The sequence below is a fragment of the Rhinoderma darwinii genome, chromosome 1 (genome assembly GCF_050947455.1).
Source record: "Rhinoderma darwinii isolate aRhiDar2 chromosome 1, aRhiDar2.hap1, whole genome shotgun sequence".
NCBI classification, from domain to species: domain Eukaryota; kingdom Metazoa; phylum Chordata; class Amphibia; order Anura; family Rhinodermatidae; genus Rhinoderma; species Rhinoderma darwinii.
Genome location: NC_134687.1, coordinates 428,141,705 through 428,164,598, shown reverse-complemented (window position 1 = coordinate 428,164,598; position 22,894 = coordinate 428,141,705). Strand labels below are relative to the sequence as shown.

The following is a 22,894-nucleotide window of genomic DNA, read 5'->3' as shown; positions in this document are numbered from 1 at the left end:
ATCTCACTTATAAGCAAAATGATAAGAAATGGTATGAACTAAAGTAAAAAATAATTGTTTGTGCGGTATTGTCGTTGCAGGCAATAGAGTAGGGACCCACTTATCGGAGGTTCTGTGAAGTGGCAAGTGGGCTCATACAATTTGATTAAAATGTTAACTAAGAACCTCATGTTCAGGTTCATTGATTAAAATTGTGGATGTGCGGTCCTTGTTTCTCCTCCTCAACCAGTGTCAAAAAATTGTTATGCTAGTATAGACTGGAAAAATAAGATGTAATTAAATTTGAAAATGTTAAAATGTTGCCCAGCTATCTTTGTAAAAGAATATTACAATAGTCTACTCACCTCAAGAAACAAATGAAACAACTTAGACTATACACAAATATAACCAAAGAGCAAGAATTGTATGTAGTGGGAAGAATGTGTATACATACTCACTCCATCCCTCATATTGTACAGTAGATGATAGCCAAGCCCTGAAATTCTTTCACATTATCAATCTTCATAAACTTGCAATCTTCCTGAAGCTCCTACATTGATATTGGTTTGGCAAACACGAGTTGTTTTTATAAATTACTTTCCCCCTCTAATGTTTTCAGCTAATTAGTCCAAACTAAGCATACTGGCATAGCAAAGCTTAGTAGTCATAGTCTGTTTTTGTTGGCGACAAGAAATATATATAAACACTGTGCAAATGATGCAGAATATAAACATTTCTTTACAGTACACAAAACCTACAGTATTGCCTTCCAATCCATATTACAGTATTGCATTAAGAGAAAAAAAATAGCAGCAAAAAGCCACAAATGTGTTCACCCAATTTGCATCCTGGGATCTGTAGTTCCTCAATGGAGTGCAGTTGGAAGGGGGGGGGGGGGCTTGTAGTTTTAGTATTTAGTAATCTTTAAAAATCCATACAGGACACAGGTAAGGCATGTTACAGCTTACGCGTTTCGAACAGAACTGTTCTTACTCATAGCATACGTAACAGATTCAATACATGTGTTTTAAAATCACAGTTAACCAATTCTGACACATCCAGGTAAAAACAGTTTTACACACCGTTTCTCTGAAAAGAAACAAATGACATGTATGATAAAGTTACAGAATGTGTGGACACGTATGGAAACCTATACAAACTAAATTGCCATAAGGTTATATGAAGTCTAATTTATATGAAGAAAAAAATTGAAATATATCCTTGAAACTAACCACAAAATGGGAAATGTGTTAAAAAACACAATCACTATACTTTTAAATAGGTTTTGGTACTATGCGTAAATAGACTAGACATGAATAAATGACATCTAAAATTTCAAAGAAATTAGACTGTTTTTAATTTGAAGGCAACTGTTCCAAACTAAAAAAAATTGCAAACCATATCAATTGAAAAAGAGATTTGACAAAAACCACAATAAAAAAATTAATATGTATATTTAGGCGCTAGATATGCATAACCAAGGGATATAAAATGTACAAATTACTGAGCAATGGATTTAATTTGCTCTTAATTTATATATAAGAAATGTTGTATGCTTCATCTGTGTGACATCCCAATCTCCACATACAAGAAGTCAATAGTACGACAGCTAATCAACACGGCACGTGCTTGCATTCCGACTATGTGGAAACAGGTCGAACCCCCCGCGGTGCGCCTTTGGTTTCAGAAGATCCAAGAAGTGAAACGTATGGAGGAGCTTATGGCTTCCTTGCGGGACACTCATGATAAGTTTATGTGCGTGTGGTCAACCTGGGTAAGCTTTAAGAATTCTTCGGAGTACATCGCTCTGTTGTCCTAATAGTGTGTAACTAAATTTACTTATTCTTCCTATGAGACGTCTGCTTATGGGGTGGATGCTGAGGATAAGTCCCACTATACCCTTCTCCCTTCCCCTTTCTGGTTCACTCTCTTCTAATTCTTTATATCCGTATGATTTTCATTGGTGCTCATATGTAACAAATGTATATCACTGAGTCATGGAATGTTTTATGTCTCTGTCATGCAATTGTGATAAATAAATAAATAAATAAATAAATAAATACAGAATTAAAAAAAAAAAAGAAATGTTGTAAATTATGTCACTAACATGCAAGATTATACGAAAAAGCCTTAGAATATTATATACATTTTAGAGGGCATTTGTCGGTTTAAATATTTATAATATCTTATTTTAGAAAACAGTCAGCAGAAAATACACATGGGAGAAAGACGTTTCCCTTCAATAGGCTTCCCTATTGAAAAGATGTCTCTTCCAATAGCCTCCCCTAAGAGGTATTCCCACTAGCTCAATATCATGAGAAATGGTATGTAGAACTGTTTTTAATTTAATGTGTCAGTATTGGCTAACTGTGATTTTAAAACACATGTATCTAATCTCTTGCGTATGCTATGAGTAAGAACTCTTCTGTTCGAAACGCGTAAGCTGTATCACGCCTTACCTGTGTGCTCTATGGATTTTTAAAGATTACTAAATAAAGCTCTTTTTATACTATACATTGTGGATGTGCTGAGGAATATCGTTTTTCGTAATACAGTATTGCATTCCCTGTTTTACTAAGCTTTCATTAGAGAACAATTTGAGTAATCTAGACAAAAAACATTCTTTGTATGTGTCACATGGTCTACAAGAAAACTGGAAAAGTTGTCTTTCTTTTAAAAAATCAAAACAATACAAAACAAAAAAAATAAAACAGACACTATGGGGAAAATATATTAAAGGGGTTGTCCAGGCATGGGGTGGTTTTTCATACTGATCACCTATCCACACTGATCATATACTGATGACCTATCCTGTGGATAGGTCATCAGTATGAAAAACTGCACCATGCCTGGACAACCCCTTCAAGCAATCTACATCATTTTTGTGACTTTTGCATTTTTTCGCCACATCCATCACTTTTTTAAAAAGTTAGCGGGGCTTAGCGCTATGTGGCGGGGCCACCTGCGGCCCAACAAATTAAATATAATTTACGCCAGAAACTGGCTGAAATAATTTAGGAATTTCATGCCAGCTCATAGCTCTTGTAGATTTTCTTTTCTGGCGGATGGAAAGCCAGAGATGCGCCTAATTTACTCCAGTCTTTAATTGAAATTGAATTTAAATTTTCCCCTATGTTGCACAAAAAAAGCATACTCCAATGACTTGCTGTCTGTCACTTATAATACTATTTTTTGTCACATAATTCTGTATATAGTCCCTCAATAGCCCCTCAAACATTTTCCCGACAATTGATGTTAACCCCTAAACCCCTTCCCGCCGCATCCCTTTTTCAGATTTTCATTTTCGTTTTTTCCTCCCCACTTTCCAAAAGCCATAATGTCTTTATTTTTCCGTCGATATAGTACTATGAGTGCTTGATTTTTGCGGGACAAGTTGTAGTTTTTTGTAGTACCATTTATTTAGCCATATAATGTACTAGGAAACGGGAAAAAAATTATTTGTGGGGTAGAAAATGAAAAAAACTGTGATTCCTCCATGGTTTTTTGCGCGCCGTTTTTACGGAATTCACTGTGCAATTAAAACAACATGTTAAATTTATTCTGTGGGTCAATACGATTACGGCAATACCAAATATATATCGTTTTTTCTATATTTTACTACTTTTACAAGTAAAAACCTAAGTGTAAAAAAGAAAATATATTTTGTGTCGCCAAATAACGAGAGCCATAACTTTTGGTATGAGGGCTTATTTTTTGTGGGATAAGCTGTAGTTTTTAATAATACCATTTTGGTGTACATGCGACGGTTTGATCACTTTTTATTTAATTGTTTTTACGGCGTTCACCGTGCGGGTTAAATAATGATATATTGTAATAGTTCAGACTTTTACGGACGCGGTGATACCAATTATGTTTATTCATTTATTTTTTTACTATCCTCTAGCGGGAAAATGGTAAAAGGTTTTTTTTTTTAGCTTTTAATATTTATTTATTTTTTTTACACAAAAAAAAACTTTATTTAACTAATTTTTACTTTTCTTATTAGGGGACTTCAACCAGCGACCGTAAGATCGCTTGCACGATATGCTGCAATACTAATGTATTGCAGTATATCGTAATTCTGACAGGCAACTATTAAGCCCTGGCAGGGCTTAATAGGTGTACAAAGATGGCAGACCTGGGGGGCTTCATTAGGCCCCCAGGCAGCCATAGCAACCATCGCCCCCCCACGATTGCGTTGCGAGGGGCGCGATGAGCTGTTAGAGGGGGTCGGCCCCCTCTTTCTAACGATTTAAAGAGGCTCTGTCACCAGATTTTCAAACCCCTATTTCCTATTGCAGCAGATCGGCGCTGCAATGTAGATAACTGTAACGTTTTTCTTTTTCAAAAACGAGCATTTTTGGCCAAGTTATGACCATTTTTATATTTATGCAAATTTTATTTTAGTGTTTTATTAAAAAACGTTTTATTTATTTGTGTGTTTGTTTTACTTTTTTTATTTTCGAACTTTTTCTTGTCTATGGGGGCTGCCATTTTTTTTTTCATCTCTGTATGTGTCGATTAACGACACATACAGACATGGAATACGGCACATACAGCCCCATAGTGAATGCGAACGGGAGCCGTTCCATTCACTATGCTGTACGCCGTCTGTGTGGGAACGGCGCATGCGCCGCTCCCACACAGTCCAAATGGAAGGTCTTCGGCCGAGCGACATCCGGCGCCATTTTCTTGTGGACCGGAAGCCGCGGCCAGACAGTAAGATTACTACTTCCGGTCGCGGCTTCCGGACATGTGTTCTGATGCAAGCACTAGGAGCAGAGGGAGCGGACGGACCGGAGGGAGCAGCGGCGGCAGGAGCAGGTAAGTTATGTCTGTGTTTGTTCGTGTTTTACTGTGTGATTAGCACTGTATGTAAGCCTACTACACTGTGTATTCGCTCAAAAAATGGCGACACACAGTGTAGGAGGATTGAACGTTCAAACCCCTCCTTTATCCTGGCACTAGCCAGGATAAAGGAGGGAGGATTGTTTGAGGACGCTAGAGCGAGTGTGTCTTCTCAAATTTTGCAGCATAAAGCAATGTGGTTGCTTTACCACATGCCAATGCTGCAATTTTAGGAATTGCTCCCTCTAGTGACCAGCACAGGGAAATGTTATAAATTAGAATCTAATTTATAATATTTCCTGACTCGTGAAAAAATTAAAAAAATTAGAACAATGTTTAATCATTTATACACTAACTGTTTAACTTAAAAAAAAAAAGCGACGCATTCCCTTTAAGGACGCAGCCTTGTTTTGGCCTTAAGGGCCGATTCACACGAACGTGAATTGCGTCCGTGCAGGCAGCGTGGTTTTCACGCGGCTCGCATGGACCAATAGAAGTCTATGGGGCAGTACAGACAGTCCGTGCTTTTTGCTCAGCGTTTGTCCGCTGCGTAAAAAGCGCGACATGTTCAAGTCAATGGGTGCGTGAAAACCACGCAGGTCGCACGGAAGCACTTCCGTGCGAACTGCCTGTTTCGCGCAACAGCTGTCAAAAGGATGAATGTAAACAGAAAAGCACCACGTGCTTTTCTGTTTACAAACATCCAAATGGCGTGTCATAATGATCGCGGCTGCGCGAAAAGCACGCAGCCGCGCATCATATGATGCTGCCTCACGGAGCAGGTAAGTGGCTTTTGCGCAGGCAAAACGCTGCGTCTTTTGCGTGCGCAAAAACGCCACGTTCATCTGAATCAGGCCTAAGGCTCAGAGCCCATTTTTGAAATCTGCCATATTTCACTTTATGTGGTAATAACTTCGGAATGCTTAAACCTATCCAAGTGATTCTGAGATTATTTTCTCGTGAGACATTGGGCTTTATGTTAGTGGTAAAATTTGGTCGATATATTCAGTGTTTATTTGTGAAAAATTGCAAAATTTAGAGAAAATGTAATTTTTTTTTCATTTTTCTGAATTTTAATGATTCGGCTTGTAAAACAGATGGTTATACCACCCAAAATAGTTACTAGTTCACATTTCAAATATGTCTACTTTAGATTGGCATCGCTTTTTGAACATTCTTTTATTTTTCTTGGACGTTATAAGGCTTAGAACATAAACAGAAATTTCTCATATTTTTAAGAAAATTTCAAAAGCCTTTTTTTTAAGGTACCTGTTCAGTTCTGAAGTGGCTTTGAGGGGCCTATGTATTAGAAATCCCCATAAAACACCCCATTTTAAAAACTGGACCCCTCAAAGTATTCAAAACAGTATTTATAAAGTTTTTTAACCCTTTAGGCATTACACAGGAATTAAAGCAAAGTGGAGGTGAAATTTGCAAATTTTATTTTTCTTGCTGAATTTCAATATTATTCCATTTTTTTTCTGTAACACAGAAGGTTTTACCAGAGAAACACTACTAAATATGTATTGTCCAGATTATGCAGTTTTTAGAAATGTCCCACATGTGGCTCTAGTGTGCTCTACACAGGCCTCAGAAGCAATGGAGCACCTAGTGCATTTTGGGGCCTCTTTTTTATTAGAATATATTTTAGGCAGCATGCTAGTTTTGAAGAGGTGTTGAGGTGCCAAAACAGTAGGAATCCCTCAAAAGTGACCCCATTTTGGAAACTACACCCACAAGGAATTCATGTATGGTTGTTGTTAACATTTGGACCACACAGTTTTTTCACAGCACGTATTTGAATTGGGCTGTGAAATTTAAAAAATTACATTTTTCCCAATAAGATGTAATTTTTGGATAAAAATTTCTCATTTTCACAAGAATTTTGTTGCCCAATTTGTCCTGAGTGCGGCAATACCCCATTTGTGGTGATAAACGACCGTTTGGGCCCATGGGAGGCCTCAGAAGGGATGGAGCGCTGTGTGTTCTTTGGAGTCCAGATTTTGCTGGATTGGTTTTCAGGTGCCATGTCGCATTTACGGAGCCCCAGAAGTATCAAAACAATGGAAACCCACAAGAAGTGACCCCATTTTGGAAACTACACCCCTCAAGGAGTTAATTTATGGGTGTTGTGACCATTTAGACCCACAGTTTTTTCACAGAACTTATTTGAATTGGGCTGTGAATTTAAAAAAATATATAATTTTTCCCAATAATATGTAGTTTTGCCTCAAAATTTCTTATTTTCACAATAAATAAAATACCCCATTTTGTTGCCCAATTTGTCCTGAGTGTGGCAATACCCCATTTGTGGTGATAAACTGCTGTTTGGGCCCATGGGAGAGCTCAGAAGGAAAGGAGCGCTATGTGTTCTTTGGAGTCCAGATTTTGCTGGATTGGTTTACGGGTGCCATGTTGCATTTGCGGAAAACCAGAGGTATTCAAGCCATGGAAACCCCCAAGAAGCGACCCGATTTTAAAATCGACACCCCTTAAGGCATTCATTTAGAGGTGTAGTGAGCATTTTGATCCCACAGGTATTGTCTAAAAGGTAATGCGCAGCAGATGGTGCAGTGTGAGATTTGCAATTTTCTATATATATATATATGCCATTTCAGTGTCCAATATATTGTGCCCAGCATGCGCCACCGGAGATATACACCCCATAAACTGTAATGTGGGTTCTCCTGGGTACGGCAATAAACTACATGTGGCTGTTATCAGCTGCCTGGGCACACATCAGGGCTCAGAAGGGAAAGATGAGGGGGATAAGCTGTGTGGAGTGCATCAGGGTAAAAATCGAAGGGATGTATGATAAATTTGAAAACACTTTCATATAGAGCCCTGTTTTTTCGGGACACGTGTCACATTGATATATTGTGTCCTCCCTTATCCCCCTCTTATAGCAGACTTTGCACCTCTTTTGACTTTTTCCCTTCTTGCTAGTTTGGGGAACTTCTCCTGGAAAGTGTTGCCCTGGTGGGATGCGTGTGGCCTTGCTTCCAGAAGTACTGGATGCCCCCCCCCCCCTTCTTGGTCCCTAAAGATTAGGTTCTTGATAACCATCGCTTGAAATTCCAGGAAAGTTCCCCTCTGGCCTGTACATCGATGTAGCACGTACGCATTGTACAATGCCATCTGTATGATGTACACGGCCAGCTTCTTATACCACACCCTCGATTTCCGTATGGCACTGTAGGGCTTCAGGACTTGATCTGACAAGTCCACCCCTCCCATGTACCTATTGTAGTCCAGGATGCAGTCTGGTTTGCGGGTCTCTGTACTGGTACCTCGTTCTGGTACATTGGTACTGGTGTGGCCATGTATTGTTGTCAATACAATGACATCTCTCTTGTCCTTGTACGTGACACACCATATGTTGCTGCTAGAATGTGCCTTGCTCTCACCCCTTCTTGTTCGCCCAAGCAGAGTCTTATGGAGGCCTCTCAGGTTTTTTTTTTCTAGCAGTGCCGCATGCCGCAGGACTTCTGGAAGCGAGGCACTTGAAGAGTGGGACGCTGCTATAAAAATTATCCAGTTAGAGGTGGTAACCCTGGTCCAGCAGTGGGTGCACCAAATCCCACACAATTTTTGCATTACCTCCCAGTAAGGGGGGGCATTATAGGGGCTGAATACTAGTGTCCTTCCCTTCATATATCCTAAATTTGTAGTTATACCCTGATGCACTCTCGAACAGCTTATACATCTTCATGCCATACCTTGCCCTCTTACTCGGCAGGTACTGGCGGAATTGAAGCCTCCCTTTAAAATGTACCAAGGATTCATCAATAGAAATACACTTCTCGGGGGTGTATGCTTGGGAAAACCGGGCACTGAAATGGTCTAATAGGGGTCTCAGTTTATACAAACGGTCAAAACTGGGGTCATCTCGGGATGGGCACTGCTCGTTATCAGTATAATGTAAGAAGCAAAGTATTGCCTAATTATTTTTTTTTAGGTTCCAGTTCAGTTATGAAGTTGCTTTGAGGGGCCTATATATTAGAAACCCCTATCAAACACCCCATTTGAGAAACTAGACCCCTCAAAGTATTCACAACAGCATTTAGAAAGTTTATTAACCCTTTAGGTGTTTCACAGGAATTTAGAGCAAAGTAGAGGTGAAATTTACATATTTCTTTTTTTTTTGTCAGAAAATCCTTTTTATTCAATTTTTTTCTGTAAAACACAAGGTTTTACCAGAGAAACGCAACTCAATACTTATTGCCCAGGTTCTTCAGTTTTGAGAAATATCCCACATGTGGCCCTAGTGTGATAATGGACTGAAACACCGGCCTCCGAATCAAAGGAGCACATAGTGGATTTTGAGGCCTCCTTTTTATTAGGCACCATGTCCGGTTTGAAGAGGTCTTGTGGTGCCAAAACAGTGGAAACCCCCCAAAAGTGACCCTATTTTGGAAACTTAGACCCCTTTAGGAATTCATTGTAGTTTTCATGGGGTGCATGCGACTTTTTCATTAGTTTTTATTCTATTTTTAAGTGGCGTGGTGACTAAAAAACAGCAATTCTACTATTGTTTTTTATTCTATGTTTTTACAGTGTTCACCGTGCGCTATAAATGATATATTCACTTTATTCTGCGGGGCGATACGATTACGGCGATACCAGATGTTTATAGTTTTTTAATGTCTTATGGCGTTTGCACAATAAATTAAGTTTTGTAAAAAATCATTTTCTTTTTGTGTTACCTTATTCTAAGAGCCATAACTTTTCTATTTTTCCATCAATAAAGCCGTGCGAGGACTTATTTTTTGCGTAACGAACTGTAGTTTCGATCAAAAGCATTTTTAGGTGCATGCAACTTTTTTATATCTGTTTATTCCATTTTTTGAGAGGTGAAGTAACCAAAAAATTGTGATTCTGGTATGGTTTATTGTTATTTTCTTTTATGGCGTTCACCGCGCGGGATAAATAATAAAATAATTTTGTAGTTCAGGCCGTTACTGATGCGGCGATACCAATTATGTATGATTTATTTATTTATTTTTATTAATACACCGCATTCCAAATTATTATGCAAATGTTATTTTTCGCTGATTTTCCTAAATAGTCGATGCAAATGACAGTCAGTATAATCTTCAAGCCATCAACCGTTGGAGTATAATGCAAATTTTATTGAACAAATCTCCTAAAGATAACAGATTTTTTTTTATAAGTAAAAAACTCAAAATTCACTGTTTCAAATTATTATGCACAACAGAGATCAAAACATTTTAATGGTTGTAAAGAGAACTAAAATGGTAATTTGTTGAATTTGCAGCATCAGGAGGTCATATTTACAGAAATCAAAAGCTCTTTCAATCAAAAAAAACTTAACAGGCCAAGCTACATGTTAACATTGGACCCCTTCTTTGATATCACCTTCACAATTCTTGCATCCATTGAATTTGTGAGTATTTGGACAGTTTCTGCTTGAATATCTTTGCAGGATGTCAGAATAACCTCCCAGAGCTTCTGTTTTGATGTGAACTGCCTCCCACCCTCATAGATATTTTGCTTGAGGATGCTCCAAAGGTTCTCAATAGGGTTGAGGTCAGGGGAACATGGGGGCCACACCATGCGTTTCTCTCCTTTTATGCCCATAGTAGCCAATGACACAGAGGTATTCTTTGCAGAATGAGATGGTGCATTGTCATGCATGAAGATAATTTTGCTACGGAAGGCACGGTTCTACTTTTTGTACCACGGAAGAAAGTGGTCAGTCATAAACTCTACGTACTTTGCAGAGGTCATTTTCACACCGTCAGGGACCCTAAAGGGGCCTACCAGCTCTCTCCCCATGATTCCAGCCCAAAACATGACTCCGCCACCTCCTTGCTGACGTCGCAGCCTTGTTGGGACATGGTGGCCATTCACCAAGCATCAACTACTCCATCCATCTGGACCATCCAGGGTTGCATGGCATTCATCAGTAAACAACACTGTTTCAAAATTAGTCTTCATGTATTATTGAGCCCACTGCAACCATTTCTGCTTGTGAGCATTGTTTAGGGGTGGCCGAATAATAGCTTTATGCACACTTGCAAACCTCTGGAGGATCCTACACCTTGAGGTTCGCGGGACTCCAGAGTCTCCAGTGGCTACAAATACCTGTTTGCTGCTTTGCAATGGCATTTTAGCAGCTGCTCTCCTAATCCTATTAATTTGTCTGGCAGAAACCTTCCTCATTATGCCTTTATCTGAACGAACCCGTCTGTACTCTGAATCAGCCACAAATCTTTTCACAGTACGATGATCTCGCTTAAGTTTTCTTGAAATATCCAATGCTTTCATACCTTGTCCAAGGTATTGCACTATTTCACGCTTTTCGGCAGCAGAGAGATCCTTTTTCTTTCCCATATTGCTTGAAACCTGTGGCCTGCTTAATAATGTGGAACGTTCCTTCTTAAAGGAACAGTGTCATCACAAATAATTTTTTTATATGTTAAAGATGTTAGTGCTTTAATAAAAACGTTTATATTCATTTGTGTGTTTGTGTTTTACTGTTTCTTATTTTTACACTTTTTCTTCCCTATGGGGGCTGCCATTTTTTGTTCCATTTCTGTGTGTGTCGATTAACGACACACACAGACATGGAATACGGCAGCCACAGTCCCATAGGGACTGCGAACGGCTCCCGTCCCATTGACTGCCGTGTACGGCGTCTGTGTGGGAACTGCGCATGCGCCGCTCCCACACAGTCCTATTCGAAATTGGCGCCGTCCGGCGCCATTTTCCTGTGGACCGGAAGTCGCGGCCGGACAGTAATATTACTACTTCCGGTCGCGGCTTCCGGACTTGTGCACATGGAACAGCGGCAGCAAACGGAGCGGACGGGCCGGAGGGAGCCGCGGCGGCAGGAGCAGGTAAGAGATTTCAATGTATGTTAGTGTTTGTGTGTGTTTACTACTGTATGTAAACCTACTACACTGTGGGTTACCTCAAAAAATGGCGACACACAGTGTAGGAGGTTAAACCTTTCAAACCCCTCTAGCCAGGATAAAGGAGGGGGGGGATGCTGAGAGCTCACTAGAGCGAGGGCTTTTAACCCAATGTTGCAATGCTGCAATTTTGGGAACTAGCTCCATCTAGTGACCAAAAATGGGTAGTATTATAAATTAGAAATAATTTATAATATTTCCTGACTCGCGAAAAAAATAAAAAAAATTTGAACAATGTTTAATCACCCACACACTAAATGTTTAATTTTTAAAAAAAAAACATGTTTTTCTGGCAACACATTCCCTTTAAGTAGTTTTTCTTTGATTAGGCACACCTGGCAAACTAATTATCACAGGTGCCTGAGATTGATTACAATGATCCAAAGAGCCCTAAGACACAATACCATCCATGAGTTTAATTGAAAAACTAATAATTTAATGTTTATGACACTTAAATCCAATGTGCATAATAATTTGGAACACGGTGTAATAAAGGACTGATAAGGGAAAACGGGGGATTTTTACTTTTATTACTTTTAAAACTTTTATTTTCTTATTTTTACACAACTTTTTTTAACTTTTTTTTTTACTTTATTACTTTGTCCCACTAGGGGACTTGGGTGCAGGAGGCCCTGATTGCAATTCTAATACACTGCACTACATGCGTAGTGCAGTGTATTAGAGCTGTCAGCTACTCACTGACAGCAAGCATAGTGGGTCCTGACTTTGTCAGGACCCACTAGGCTTCAGTAGATGGCATTGCCGGACGCCATTATTAGGCGTGCGGTTGCCATAGCAGCCATCGCTGCCCGCTGTCATGTAGCAGGCCGTCGATAGTGGTTTAACCCCTAAAAAGCTGCAATCCCTATTGAACGCGGCTTTTAAGGGGTTAATTAATGGGGACACAGCGATCGGTCCCCGCGATAGGAGCTGCGGCAACTGCTGTACGAGACAACAGCTGTCACAGCTCCTGCATGTGTCGGGAAGACGGTGGAAATGGCCGTTACCCCCGTGACGTACTATTAGGTCATGGAGCGAGAACAATACAGTTCCCATTACCTAATAGTACGTCCAGGAGCGGGAAGGGGTTAACCTTACTGGTCTGTAATTACCCGGGGAAGACCTAGAGCCCTTTTTGAAAATAGGCACCACATTTGCCCTGCGCCAGTCCCTTGGCACTATACCAGTTGTAGTGATGGGGGTAGAGAAACAGACAAGTGAGCCCTAATCTACCCGCCACTCAGTCCCTGCCTACTTGCAACGACCCGCCCTAGGCGACGGGGTACAACTGGGCGACGGTCCTTACGCTCAATGAGTGCACGACAGACAAACAGACAAGGGTACACAGAAGCAAAGGGAAATGGGGCAGTTGCCCACGGCAACACCGTGAGCAACAAGAGTGGTGAACGAGCCGAGTCAAACCAGGAGTGTACGAGGTACCAAACGAAGAGCAGGAGAGTAGTGAACAAGCCAAGTCAAACCAGGAGTGTACGAAGTACCAAACGCAGAGCAGGAGAGTAGTCAGTAAGCCAGGGTCAATATGAAGCAGGGTCAAATAGTTCGAGAAGCTGCAGCAGGGCCAGGAAACCAAACGAGAAGAATCACAAGCAAGGAGGAACAGGAAAGGCAGGTATAAATAGAGGGCGGGAGCTAGCTCCGTCTGGCCAGGCTGTGATAGGCTCTCCCGCTCCTAAGCCTGCCATCCTGAGTGGTGTAAGATGGAGTCATTCTCACAGGCATAGAAGCAGGTGCAGACTGATTACCTATGGGCGTTGACACAGAAGCTGTGCCTGGCAGATCCTTTACAGTACCCCCCCTTTTATGAGGGGCCACCAGACCCTTTCTAGGTGGACCTGGTTTATTGGGGAAACGAAGGTGGAACCTCCTGACCAATACCCCAGCGTGAACATCCCGGGCGGGTACCCAAGTCCTCTCCTCAGGCCCGTATCCTCTCCAATGGACCAGGTACTGGAGGGAGCCTTGGACCATCTTGCTGTCCTCAATCTTGGCCACCTCGAATTCCCTCAGGGGTGAGAACGGGGATAGGAGGTTTCCTCGAGGGAGCCAAGGACGGGGAGCAGCGTTTAAGGAGGGAGGCATGAAAAACGTAGTGTACTCAAAAAGATAGGGGCAACTCCAGTCAGAAGGAGACAGGATTGAGGACTTCAATGACCTTGTACGGCCCTATAAACCGGGGAGCAAACTTCTTGGACGGGACTTTAAGGCGCAAGTTCTTTGACGATAGCCACACCAGATCCCCGACCATAAACAAGGGGTTAGCAGAACGTCTTCTATCTGCCTGAGTTTTTTGTATGCTCTGGGACGCCTCTAGGTTTTTCTGAACCTGGGCCCAGACTGTGCACAGTTCCCGATGCGCGACCTCTACCTCAGGATTGTTGGAACTACCAGGTGAAACGGAGGAGAACCGTGGATTAAACCCAAAATTACAGAAAAAGGGGGAGACCCCTGACGAGTTACTGACCCGGTTATTAATGGAAAATTCGGCGAGGGGAATGAATGAGACCCAATCATATTGACAGTCAAAGATAAAATACCTTAAATATTGTTCTAGAGACTGATTAGTCCTCTCAGTTTGGCCATTAGTTTCAGGATGGAAGGCAAAGGAGAAGGACAGATCAATCTCCAACTTTTTACAGAAGGCTCTCCAAAACAATGAAACAAATTGTACCCCTCTGTCAGAAACAATATTGACAGGGACACAAAGTGGCACATCTTACTGAAGCGGTCTACTACAACCCACACCACCGACTTGCCTTGAGATGGAGGCAGATCGGTGATAAAATCCATGGAGATATGGGTCCAAGGTCTCTGGGGAATGGGCAAAGAATGTAGTAAGCCCGCTGGTCGGGACCTGGGAGTCTTGGACCTAGCACAAACCTCACAAGCGGCGACGTAGGCCTTAATGTCTTTAGGCAACCCAGGCCACCAATAGTTTCTGGCAATGAGGTGCTTGGTACCCAGGATGCCTGGATGACCAGATTGTGTGGAGTCATGATTTTCCCTAAGTACCCTTAGGCGGAATTGCAGGGGAACAAACAGCTTGTTCTCAGGAAGGTTCCCGGGAGCTGAACCTTGATCAGCCGCAATTTCAGAGGCTAAATCAGAATCAATAGAGGAAATAATTATACCTGGAGGCAAAATACAAGCAGGATCTTCCTCCGAAGGAGGGCTGGCCATGAAGCTACGTGACAGTGCATCAGCCTTAATATTTTTAGACCCAGCCCTATAGGTAACCAAAAAGTTGAATCTGGTAAAAAATAACGCCCATCGAGCTTTTCTCTGGTTTAGCCTCCGGGCAGATTCTAGGAAAACCAGATTCTTGTGGTCGGTAAGGACCGTTACCTGATGCCTAGCCCCCTATAGGAAGTGGCGCCACTCTTCAAATGCCCATTTAATGGCTAAGAGTTTGCGGTTGCCAATATCATAGTTACTCTCAGTGGGCGAAAACTTCCTGGAGAAGTAGGCACAGGGACGGAGATGGGTGAGGGACCTGGTACCCTGGGACAAGACAGCCCCCACTCCCACCTCGGACGCGTCAACCTCCACGATAAATGGCTCCATTTGGTTGGGCTGAACCAGCATCGGGGCCGAGATAAAGCACTTCTTAAGGACCTCAAAAGCCTGGACAGCCTCAGGAGGCCAGTGGAGGAGATCAGCACCTTTGCGAGTGAGATCCGTAAGAGGCTTAGCGATGACCGAGAAGTTAGCAATAAATCTCCTGTAATAATTAGCGAACCCCAGGAAGCACTGTAACGCATTCAGGGAGGCAGGTTGGACCCATTCCGCCACAGCCTGGACCTTGGCGGGGTCCATGCGGAATTCATGAGGAGTGAGGATTTGACCCAAAAATGGTATCTCCTGCACCCCAAACACACATTTTTCGGTCTTCGCAAACAGTTTGTTTTCCCGAAGGACCTGGAGCACCTTCCTGACATGCTCAATGTGGGAGGACCAGTCCTTGGAAAACACAAGTATGTCATGAAGGTACACTACAAGAAATACCCCCAGGTAATCTCTTAAAATCTAATTTATGAAATTCTGGAAGACCGCGGGAGCATTACACAACCCAAAGGGCATGACGAGGTATTCGAAATGACCTTCGGGCGTGTTAAACGCAGTCTTCCACTCATCCCCCTCTTTGATGCGGATAAGGTTATACGCCCCCCGTAGATCAAACTTAGAGAACCATTGGGCCCCCTGAACCTGATTAAAGAGATCAGGAATCAAAGGAAGGGGATACTGGTTCCTTACAGTGACCTTATTCAAGTTACGGTAGTCAATGCATGGCCTAAGACCAAATCGGACGATAATCCCTGCATCAACAGTACAGAGCACTGCTCCAAATGCATGGAGCCAACAAGGACTTCAAAAACAGGGGTATGCTGTGTAAAATAACCATTAGCAAGAGGAGTGGAGTCGATACCCACTACCGGGACAGGTTTAGGCAAGTATAAATAGACAGAGGGCGGGAGCTAGCTCCGTCTGGCCAGGCTGTGATAGGCTCTCCCGCTCCTAAGCCTGCCGTCCTGAGTGGTGGAAGATGGAGTCAGTCTCACAGGCATAGAAGCAGGTGCAGACTGATTACCTATGGGCGTTGACACAGAAGCTGTGCCTGGCAGATCCTTTACACCAGTCACTAGAGAATCTCTAAATATTATGAAGAGGGGGACAGAAATAACTGAACTAAGCTCTTTAAGAACTCTCGGGTTTAACCCATCTGGTCCCGGGGCCTTGTGCACATTTATTTAGTTTTATTTAGCTTGGATCATCTCTACATTCATCCAATTCACCTCTCCTGACATGTCTGATTTAGTAAATACTTGTATTCCCCATGAAATAACAGTTCTAAAATGCCTCTTCTTAGAACTGTAAATTATGCTGATCCGCTATTTTTCCTCCTAGAAGTGTATGAATAAATTGACAGCTGGGTGTTACCAGTTGGGGGTGTGTCCATACACAGACTGACAATGTCCAATCAGTGTTGACAGAGTGAGACTGTGTAGTGACACACCCCTTTCACAAGGGGAATGGTAAGACCCAGAAGTCAATTTATTCATACATTTCTAGGAGTAATCACAGAGGAATGGCACAACGCAGAGTTCTAAGAAAATATATTGCAGAATTGTTATTTCACGGAAAAGACAAGTATTTACTAAAATAGACATGTCAGGAGAAGTGACAAGTTATCTTTTGCTGATCTGGATAAAATTGTAGCAGACCCTCAGCTGTGGGAAACCATTTGGCCTGTAAAGATTCTAAGCATGTACAGTGAAGGAAATAAGTATTTGATCCCTTGCTGATTTTGTAAGTTTGCCCACTGTCAAAAACATGAACAGTCTAGAATTTTTAGGCTAGGTTAATTTTACCAGTGAGAGATAGATTATATAAAAAAAAAAAAAAAGAAAATCACATTGTCAAAATTATATGTATTTATTTGCATTGTGCACAGAGAAATAAGTATTTGATCCCTTTGGCAAACAAGACTTAATACTTGGTGGCAAAACCCTTGTCGGCAAGCACAGCAGTCAGACGTTTTTTGTAGTTGATGATGAGGTTTGCACACATGTGGAATTTTGGCCCACTCCTCTTTGCAGATCTTCTGTAAATCATTACGATTTCGAGGCTGTCGCTTGGCAACTCGGATCTTGAGCTCCCTCCATAAGTTTTCGATGGGATTAAGGTCTGGAGACTGGCTAGGCCACTCCATGACCTTAATGTGCTTCTTTTTGAGCCACTCCTTTGTTGCCTTGGCTGTATGTTCTGGGTCATTGTCGTGCTGGAAGACCCAGCCACAAGCCATTTTTAATGTCCTGGTGGAGGGAAGGAGGTTGTCACTCAGGATTTGACGGTACATGGCTCCATCCATTCTCCCATTGATGCAGTGAAGTAGTCCTGTGCCCTTAGCACAGAAACACCCCCAAAACATAATGTTTCCACCTCCATGCCTGACAGTGGGGACGGTGTTCTTTGGGTCATAGGCAGCATTTCTCTTCCTCCAAAGTTGAGTTGAGTTGAGTTGAGTTAATGCCAAAGAGCTAAATTTTAGTCTCATCTGACCACAGCACCTTCTCCCAATCACTCTCAGAATCATCCAGATGTTCATTTGCAAACTTCAGACGGGCCTGTACATGTGCCTTCTTGAGCAGGGGGACCTTGCAGGCACTGCAGGATTTTAATCCATTACGGCGTAATGTGTTACCAATGGTTTTCTTGGTGACTGTGGTCCCAGCTGCCTTAAGATCATTAACAAGTTCCCCCCGTGTAGTTTTCGGCTGAGCTCTCACCTTCCTCAGGATCAAGGATACCCCACGAGGTGAGATTTTGCATGGAGCCCCAGATCGATGTCGATTGACAGTCATTTTGTATGTCTTCCATTTTCTTACTATTGCACCAACAGTTGTCTCCTTCTCACCCAGCGTCTTACTTATGGTTTTGTAGCCCATTCCAGCCTTGTGCAGGTCTATGATCTTGTCCCTGACAACCTTAGAAAGCTCTTTTGTCATGCCCATGTTGTAGAGGTTAGAGTCAGACTGATTAATTGAGTCTGTGGACAGGAGTCTTTTATACAGGTGACCATTTAGGACAGCTGTCTTTAATGCAGGCACCAAGTTGATTTGGAGCGTGTAACTGGTCTGGAGGAGGCTGAACTCTTAATGGTTGGTAGGGGATCAAATACTTATTTCTCTGTGCACAATGCAAATAAATATATATAATTTTGACTATGTGATTTTCTTTTTTTTTTTTAATATAATCTATCTCTCACTGGTAAAATTAACCTAGCCTAAAAATTCTAGACTGTTCATGTCTTTGACAGTGGGCAAAGTTACAAAATCAGCAAGGGATCAAATACTTATTTCCTTCACTGTAGGTGTAAACAAGAATGTTTCCATTCAATTGGCATCAAACAGAATCTTGAACTTAGTGAAGTACTGAAACATAAAGTATATTAGAAAGTTGCAGAACGTTTCATTATACAATAATTAAAGGGGTTGTCTGGCTTTTTATAAATTGTGGTAACCTGCTGAGTATAAAAAAAAAAAAAAAAAGTTCACATGGATGAAGCATTACAAAGGTAGAGGGAGCACCTGGTAGCAATGCAGAAAGGTAGTAAGGGATTAGGGAAGTGTTTTGTGAAGTTTTTTCTTTTGCAAACATTTTTAAAATGCCAAACAGTCCCTTTAAGGTTTATTTATATAAAATTGGAAACGGTTTTGTTATACCTCCGTGAACATACTGGAAACCGGGCCTTGGTTATACCATGGACTGGCTGCATTATCGTTTGTGCTTTAATTGTCTATTTTTTAAGGCCTTATTCACACAAACAGCAGACTGCACACTGACTCTTACAAGTCAATGGGGCTATTCACACATCTTTTTTTTCCGTTGCTAGGAACTCACAGCATGCCCTATTCTGGTCAGTTTTTGTGAACCAGACTCACCGATTGTTTTCTATGGGGGCTTTTAAAAAAGGGACAACACATTGACGACATCTGTGTGCTATCCGTTTTTCATGGATCAGTTCTAAAAGAAATGTAGAAAAAAAAAGGAAAAGGGAAACCAGGAGGAGCTTGTAGAGGAGAAAATCGAATAAGAAAAAACGGACGACACACCGAAACTGCACGGACACGACATTCATATGGATGAAAAATGGTCCATTTTTTTGCAGATGCAAATCGGATACACTTGTGTGAATATAATAATATAATAAGACTCACAGCAACACAGAATGATTGTTCTTCACGCATGCATCTGGCATTGGTGTTCAGTGGCATGTTCTTGTACCTACTTTTCTTGGAAATTACTTACGTCAATGCATATGGGAGTTCTTGTTGTATTTGTTTGCCTGTAGTTTAAGTATTGGATACATTATTACGTTTTCTGTTATTTTTATGACGAAACTTGTTATATGATTCCTACGGTATATGTATGTGTATTTTGTTCTTTAAAAACAATCAAAACACAAATTAATTGGTTGTGTGCTTTGGACATTCCCTTTTTTATAAAAGGGTTCCCTAAAAAAAAAAAGCTGATCACAGGTTTTCCTGCTGCTGGGACACACAGTGATTAGCTGTAATCTGTGCTATGGGCAAACATGGCAGCAAGTGTTCAATTCCCTGCAGTACCACCACATGGTATATAAAGCATTTCATTAATGCCCATTGAAATCAATGGTCTGTCCATGTAATTTACGGACATGCCACGCTCTCCAGAGAGAGGGATGCTCTTTACAGCCGAACTCTGCTGGGGTAAGGAGGTCTCAAATATGACGGTTCCCTTAACTCAGAATGCCCTGATAGAGTATTTAAAAAAGGAGTTTTCTAAATTAGACATTCCCTTTAGGCATAAACCTGGATAGATCCCAGTCTCAAACAATGCCAAATAAGTGATGACTCACAGCAACAGGAAAACTACACCTTGATTAATATACAGGTTAAAGTTTATTTTAGGTCTCTAATATGACATTACTATGTAAAATTACTGAAGTAAAGATTCTCTTTATAGTGTTGTCAAATTCCGTCGAACTGGAGAAAGTGCCAGATCAGAGGAGGACAACATCTCTGGGGAACATGAGATTCAAATTGGACCAGTCCACACAGGTTTGGAGGCAGTGGAGCTGGAAGATGGAACCACAGTGCCAAAAGAATTTGCGAACCCTACTGATGGTAGGAACACTACTTTGGGCACTAATCGGTCTTGTATAAGGGTAGTTCCCACACAGTGATATGTCAGCTAACGAATATGCAAAGCCAACTACACACAGTCAGTGACAGCTAGGTAGAATATGTTAGCAAAGCATATAGTAGGGAGATTTTGACTGGAAAATATATAGCAGCATTTGAGTTTTTTTTAAAATAGTTTTTAGATTACAGAAAATAGGATTTTCGCTATTAAAAGAGTCTTGTATGTGAGAAATGTAGATAATCATTTGACAGTGATAGATTATTTCAATCTCTGGTTTTGTTGTCATGTCTTCACGCGGACCATTTTTTTTTCGTTATAGACACATTTATGGTGGAAGATGCTGTGGAAGCAATTGGATTTGGGAAATTCCAGTGGAAACTATCAGTCCTTACTGGACTGGCCTGGGCAAGTAACTCTGCTACATAACAATATACAACAGCATTAAATCAAGTGTTATTTGTTACTGCCTATTATGCATTATTAATTTTAAAAAGTAAGCAAAATAAAATGTATTTTAATTAATTTGGGAACTAAATTAATTTGGCAACACTGAGCAAACAAAATCTGCATTTATTTAATCTGGTATATCAGATGCCAAGCTAAACCATCGGTCACCACTATAGATTCTGCCATTTTTTGGGTGCTCCTTTCTGAATAAATAAAGACTAAAAGGGTTTATTATAAGCAACGTAAAAAAAAATACACGCTAAGGCCTGATTTACACGAGCGTGTAAAACGGACCTTTGTAATTCCATGTGGCCGTTCACACAGGCGTTGTTTCAACAGACCGTGTGAAGGGTCCGTGGGAAAATAGGACATGTCCTATTTTTCCACGCTTCATGCATCCCTCCATAGACTCTCATCTATGGGGGATGCGAGACATCGCGTCCCGCAGCGCCGAGCACAGATGCACCTCGGGCGTGAAAAACTGCCATTTTTCACATCTGAGATGCGCCACGTTCGTGTAAATAAGGCCTAAAGGGAAAATCTAACAAACTAAGGGACAAGGGTACAAGGGTCTGATATACTAGTCACGCGCACACACACACATAGCCCAGACTGAAAGCCTTCAAAATACTTTCTTAACTAATAAGCACTGTCTCTAGGTAATTTGAGGTCAACACCTTCTTGTAGGTAGCATCCTTTATTTCAGAGGTGTCCATTCTCTGAAGGTCAAACACACTTTCAGGACAGGTGACAAATATCCTTGACTCCCCCCAAGTCTGGGAGGACCATAGACCAAGTATCCACTTGTGGGCCCCTGCACTCTCCCAGATCCTAGTAGAGGATGATATTTTCTTCAATGAATGGCGACCCTTTATGCAATAGAAGTGTCCAATGTTTATTTATCAAATAAGAGTTTTCTATACAACAGATATGTATTAGAATAGCTGCTTAGGCATTTATGACGTAATTCTCCTTCTAAGGTAAAGGCCATTGCCTGAGATCATGAATCTGTAAAAATATGGGACTTCCAACAACCTCTGTTGCTTACTTTTTGCAGATTTTTAAGGATCTATCTCACATACTATATATCAAGTATACAGTGATTCCATACTAGGGCCACATAGAACCTACACAACCTTGCAGCTATTTCCTGCTTTTTGGCTCAAAAATACTTGTAGGCAAAATAGTAGTGCCAGCAGAATCAACATTGAACTGCTCATACCATTGTAGTTATTTTGGTAATAGTGCCCATAGACATGTACCAGTCGTAGCAGTGCTTCACATTTGTATAGGCATAGCAGTATGTATACAGATATGCAAGCCACACGGTCCATATGATACATCACACCTTCTCCCTGATCTCCTACCAGGAACTTACATGCAATTCATCAACCACCAGCCACTCGCATATAGCTCATCCTGTGCCAATCTCTTCAGTCAGGGAAAAAAAAAACATTGGAGAAAAAAGTCAAACAGAAAGATCATACACTCAATCAAAGACACTTGGTTGACAAGGTTTTGGTAGCAAAGAACCGCATGAAAGAGGACCACAAACTTCATGCCACATTGTGGTTATACTGAGTATATATATCTTAAAGCATATATTCGAAGCAGGTGGTGGTCAGTAACATAGACGACAATGACTTTCTAATTCATTCGATGAAGGTATAGTGAAGGACAGAAAAAAGCTCAGCAACAGAGATCTCCATAGCATCTCCATAGCATCTAAACGGCAGGTGTTGAGATCAAGTGTATGATTAGCAACAACAAAGTCGTCCATATATATGGTCCATAGAATTCTATGGATACATCTGTCGTATGTGTTGGGATATTTTCATTGCTTATTAGGAGGACACACCAAGCTTTAGCTAGTTGGCTGATCTGGCCGAAATCAGTTGATGTGGCTGAAATGAATCCTGAGATGTCAACGTGGGTGCAGCGGGTCCTGGCAAAAATGGGAGAGGCCTTTTATAAGGGTG

The 22,894-nt window shown here is 41.3% G+C and overlaps 1 protein-coding gene across 1 annotated transcript in view; it reads left to right on the top strand.

Moving 5' to 3' along the window:
- SVOP (SV2 related protein) overlaps window positions 1-22,894 on the top strand; it is a 96,325-nt gene that overhangs the window by 3,697 nt on the left and 69,734 nt on the right. Inside the window, exons 2-3 of the mRNA XM_075830418.1 lie at window positions 20,289-20,449; window positions 20,788-20,873. Of these exons, the coding sequence (XP_075686533.1) occupies window positions 20,289-20,449; window positions 20,788-20,873 (247 nt within the window). The remainder of the gene's footprint in view (window positions 1-20,288; window positions 20,450-20,787; window positions 20,874-22,894) is intronic.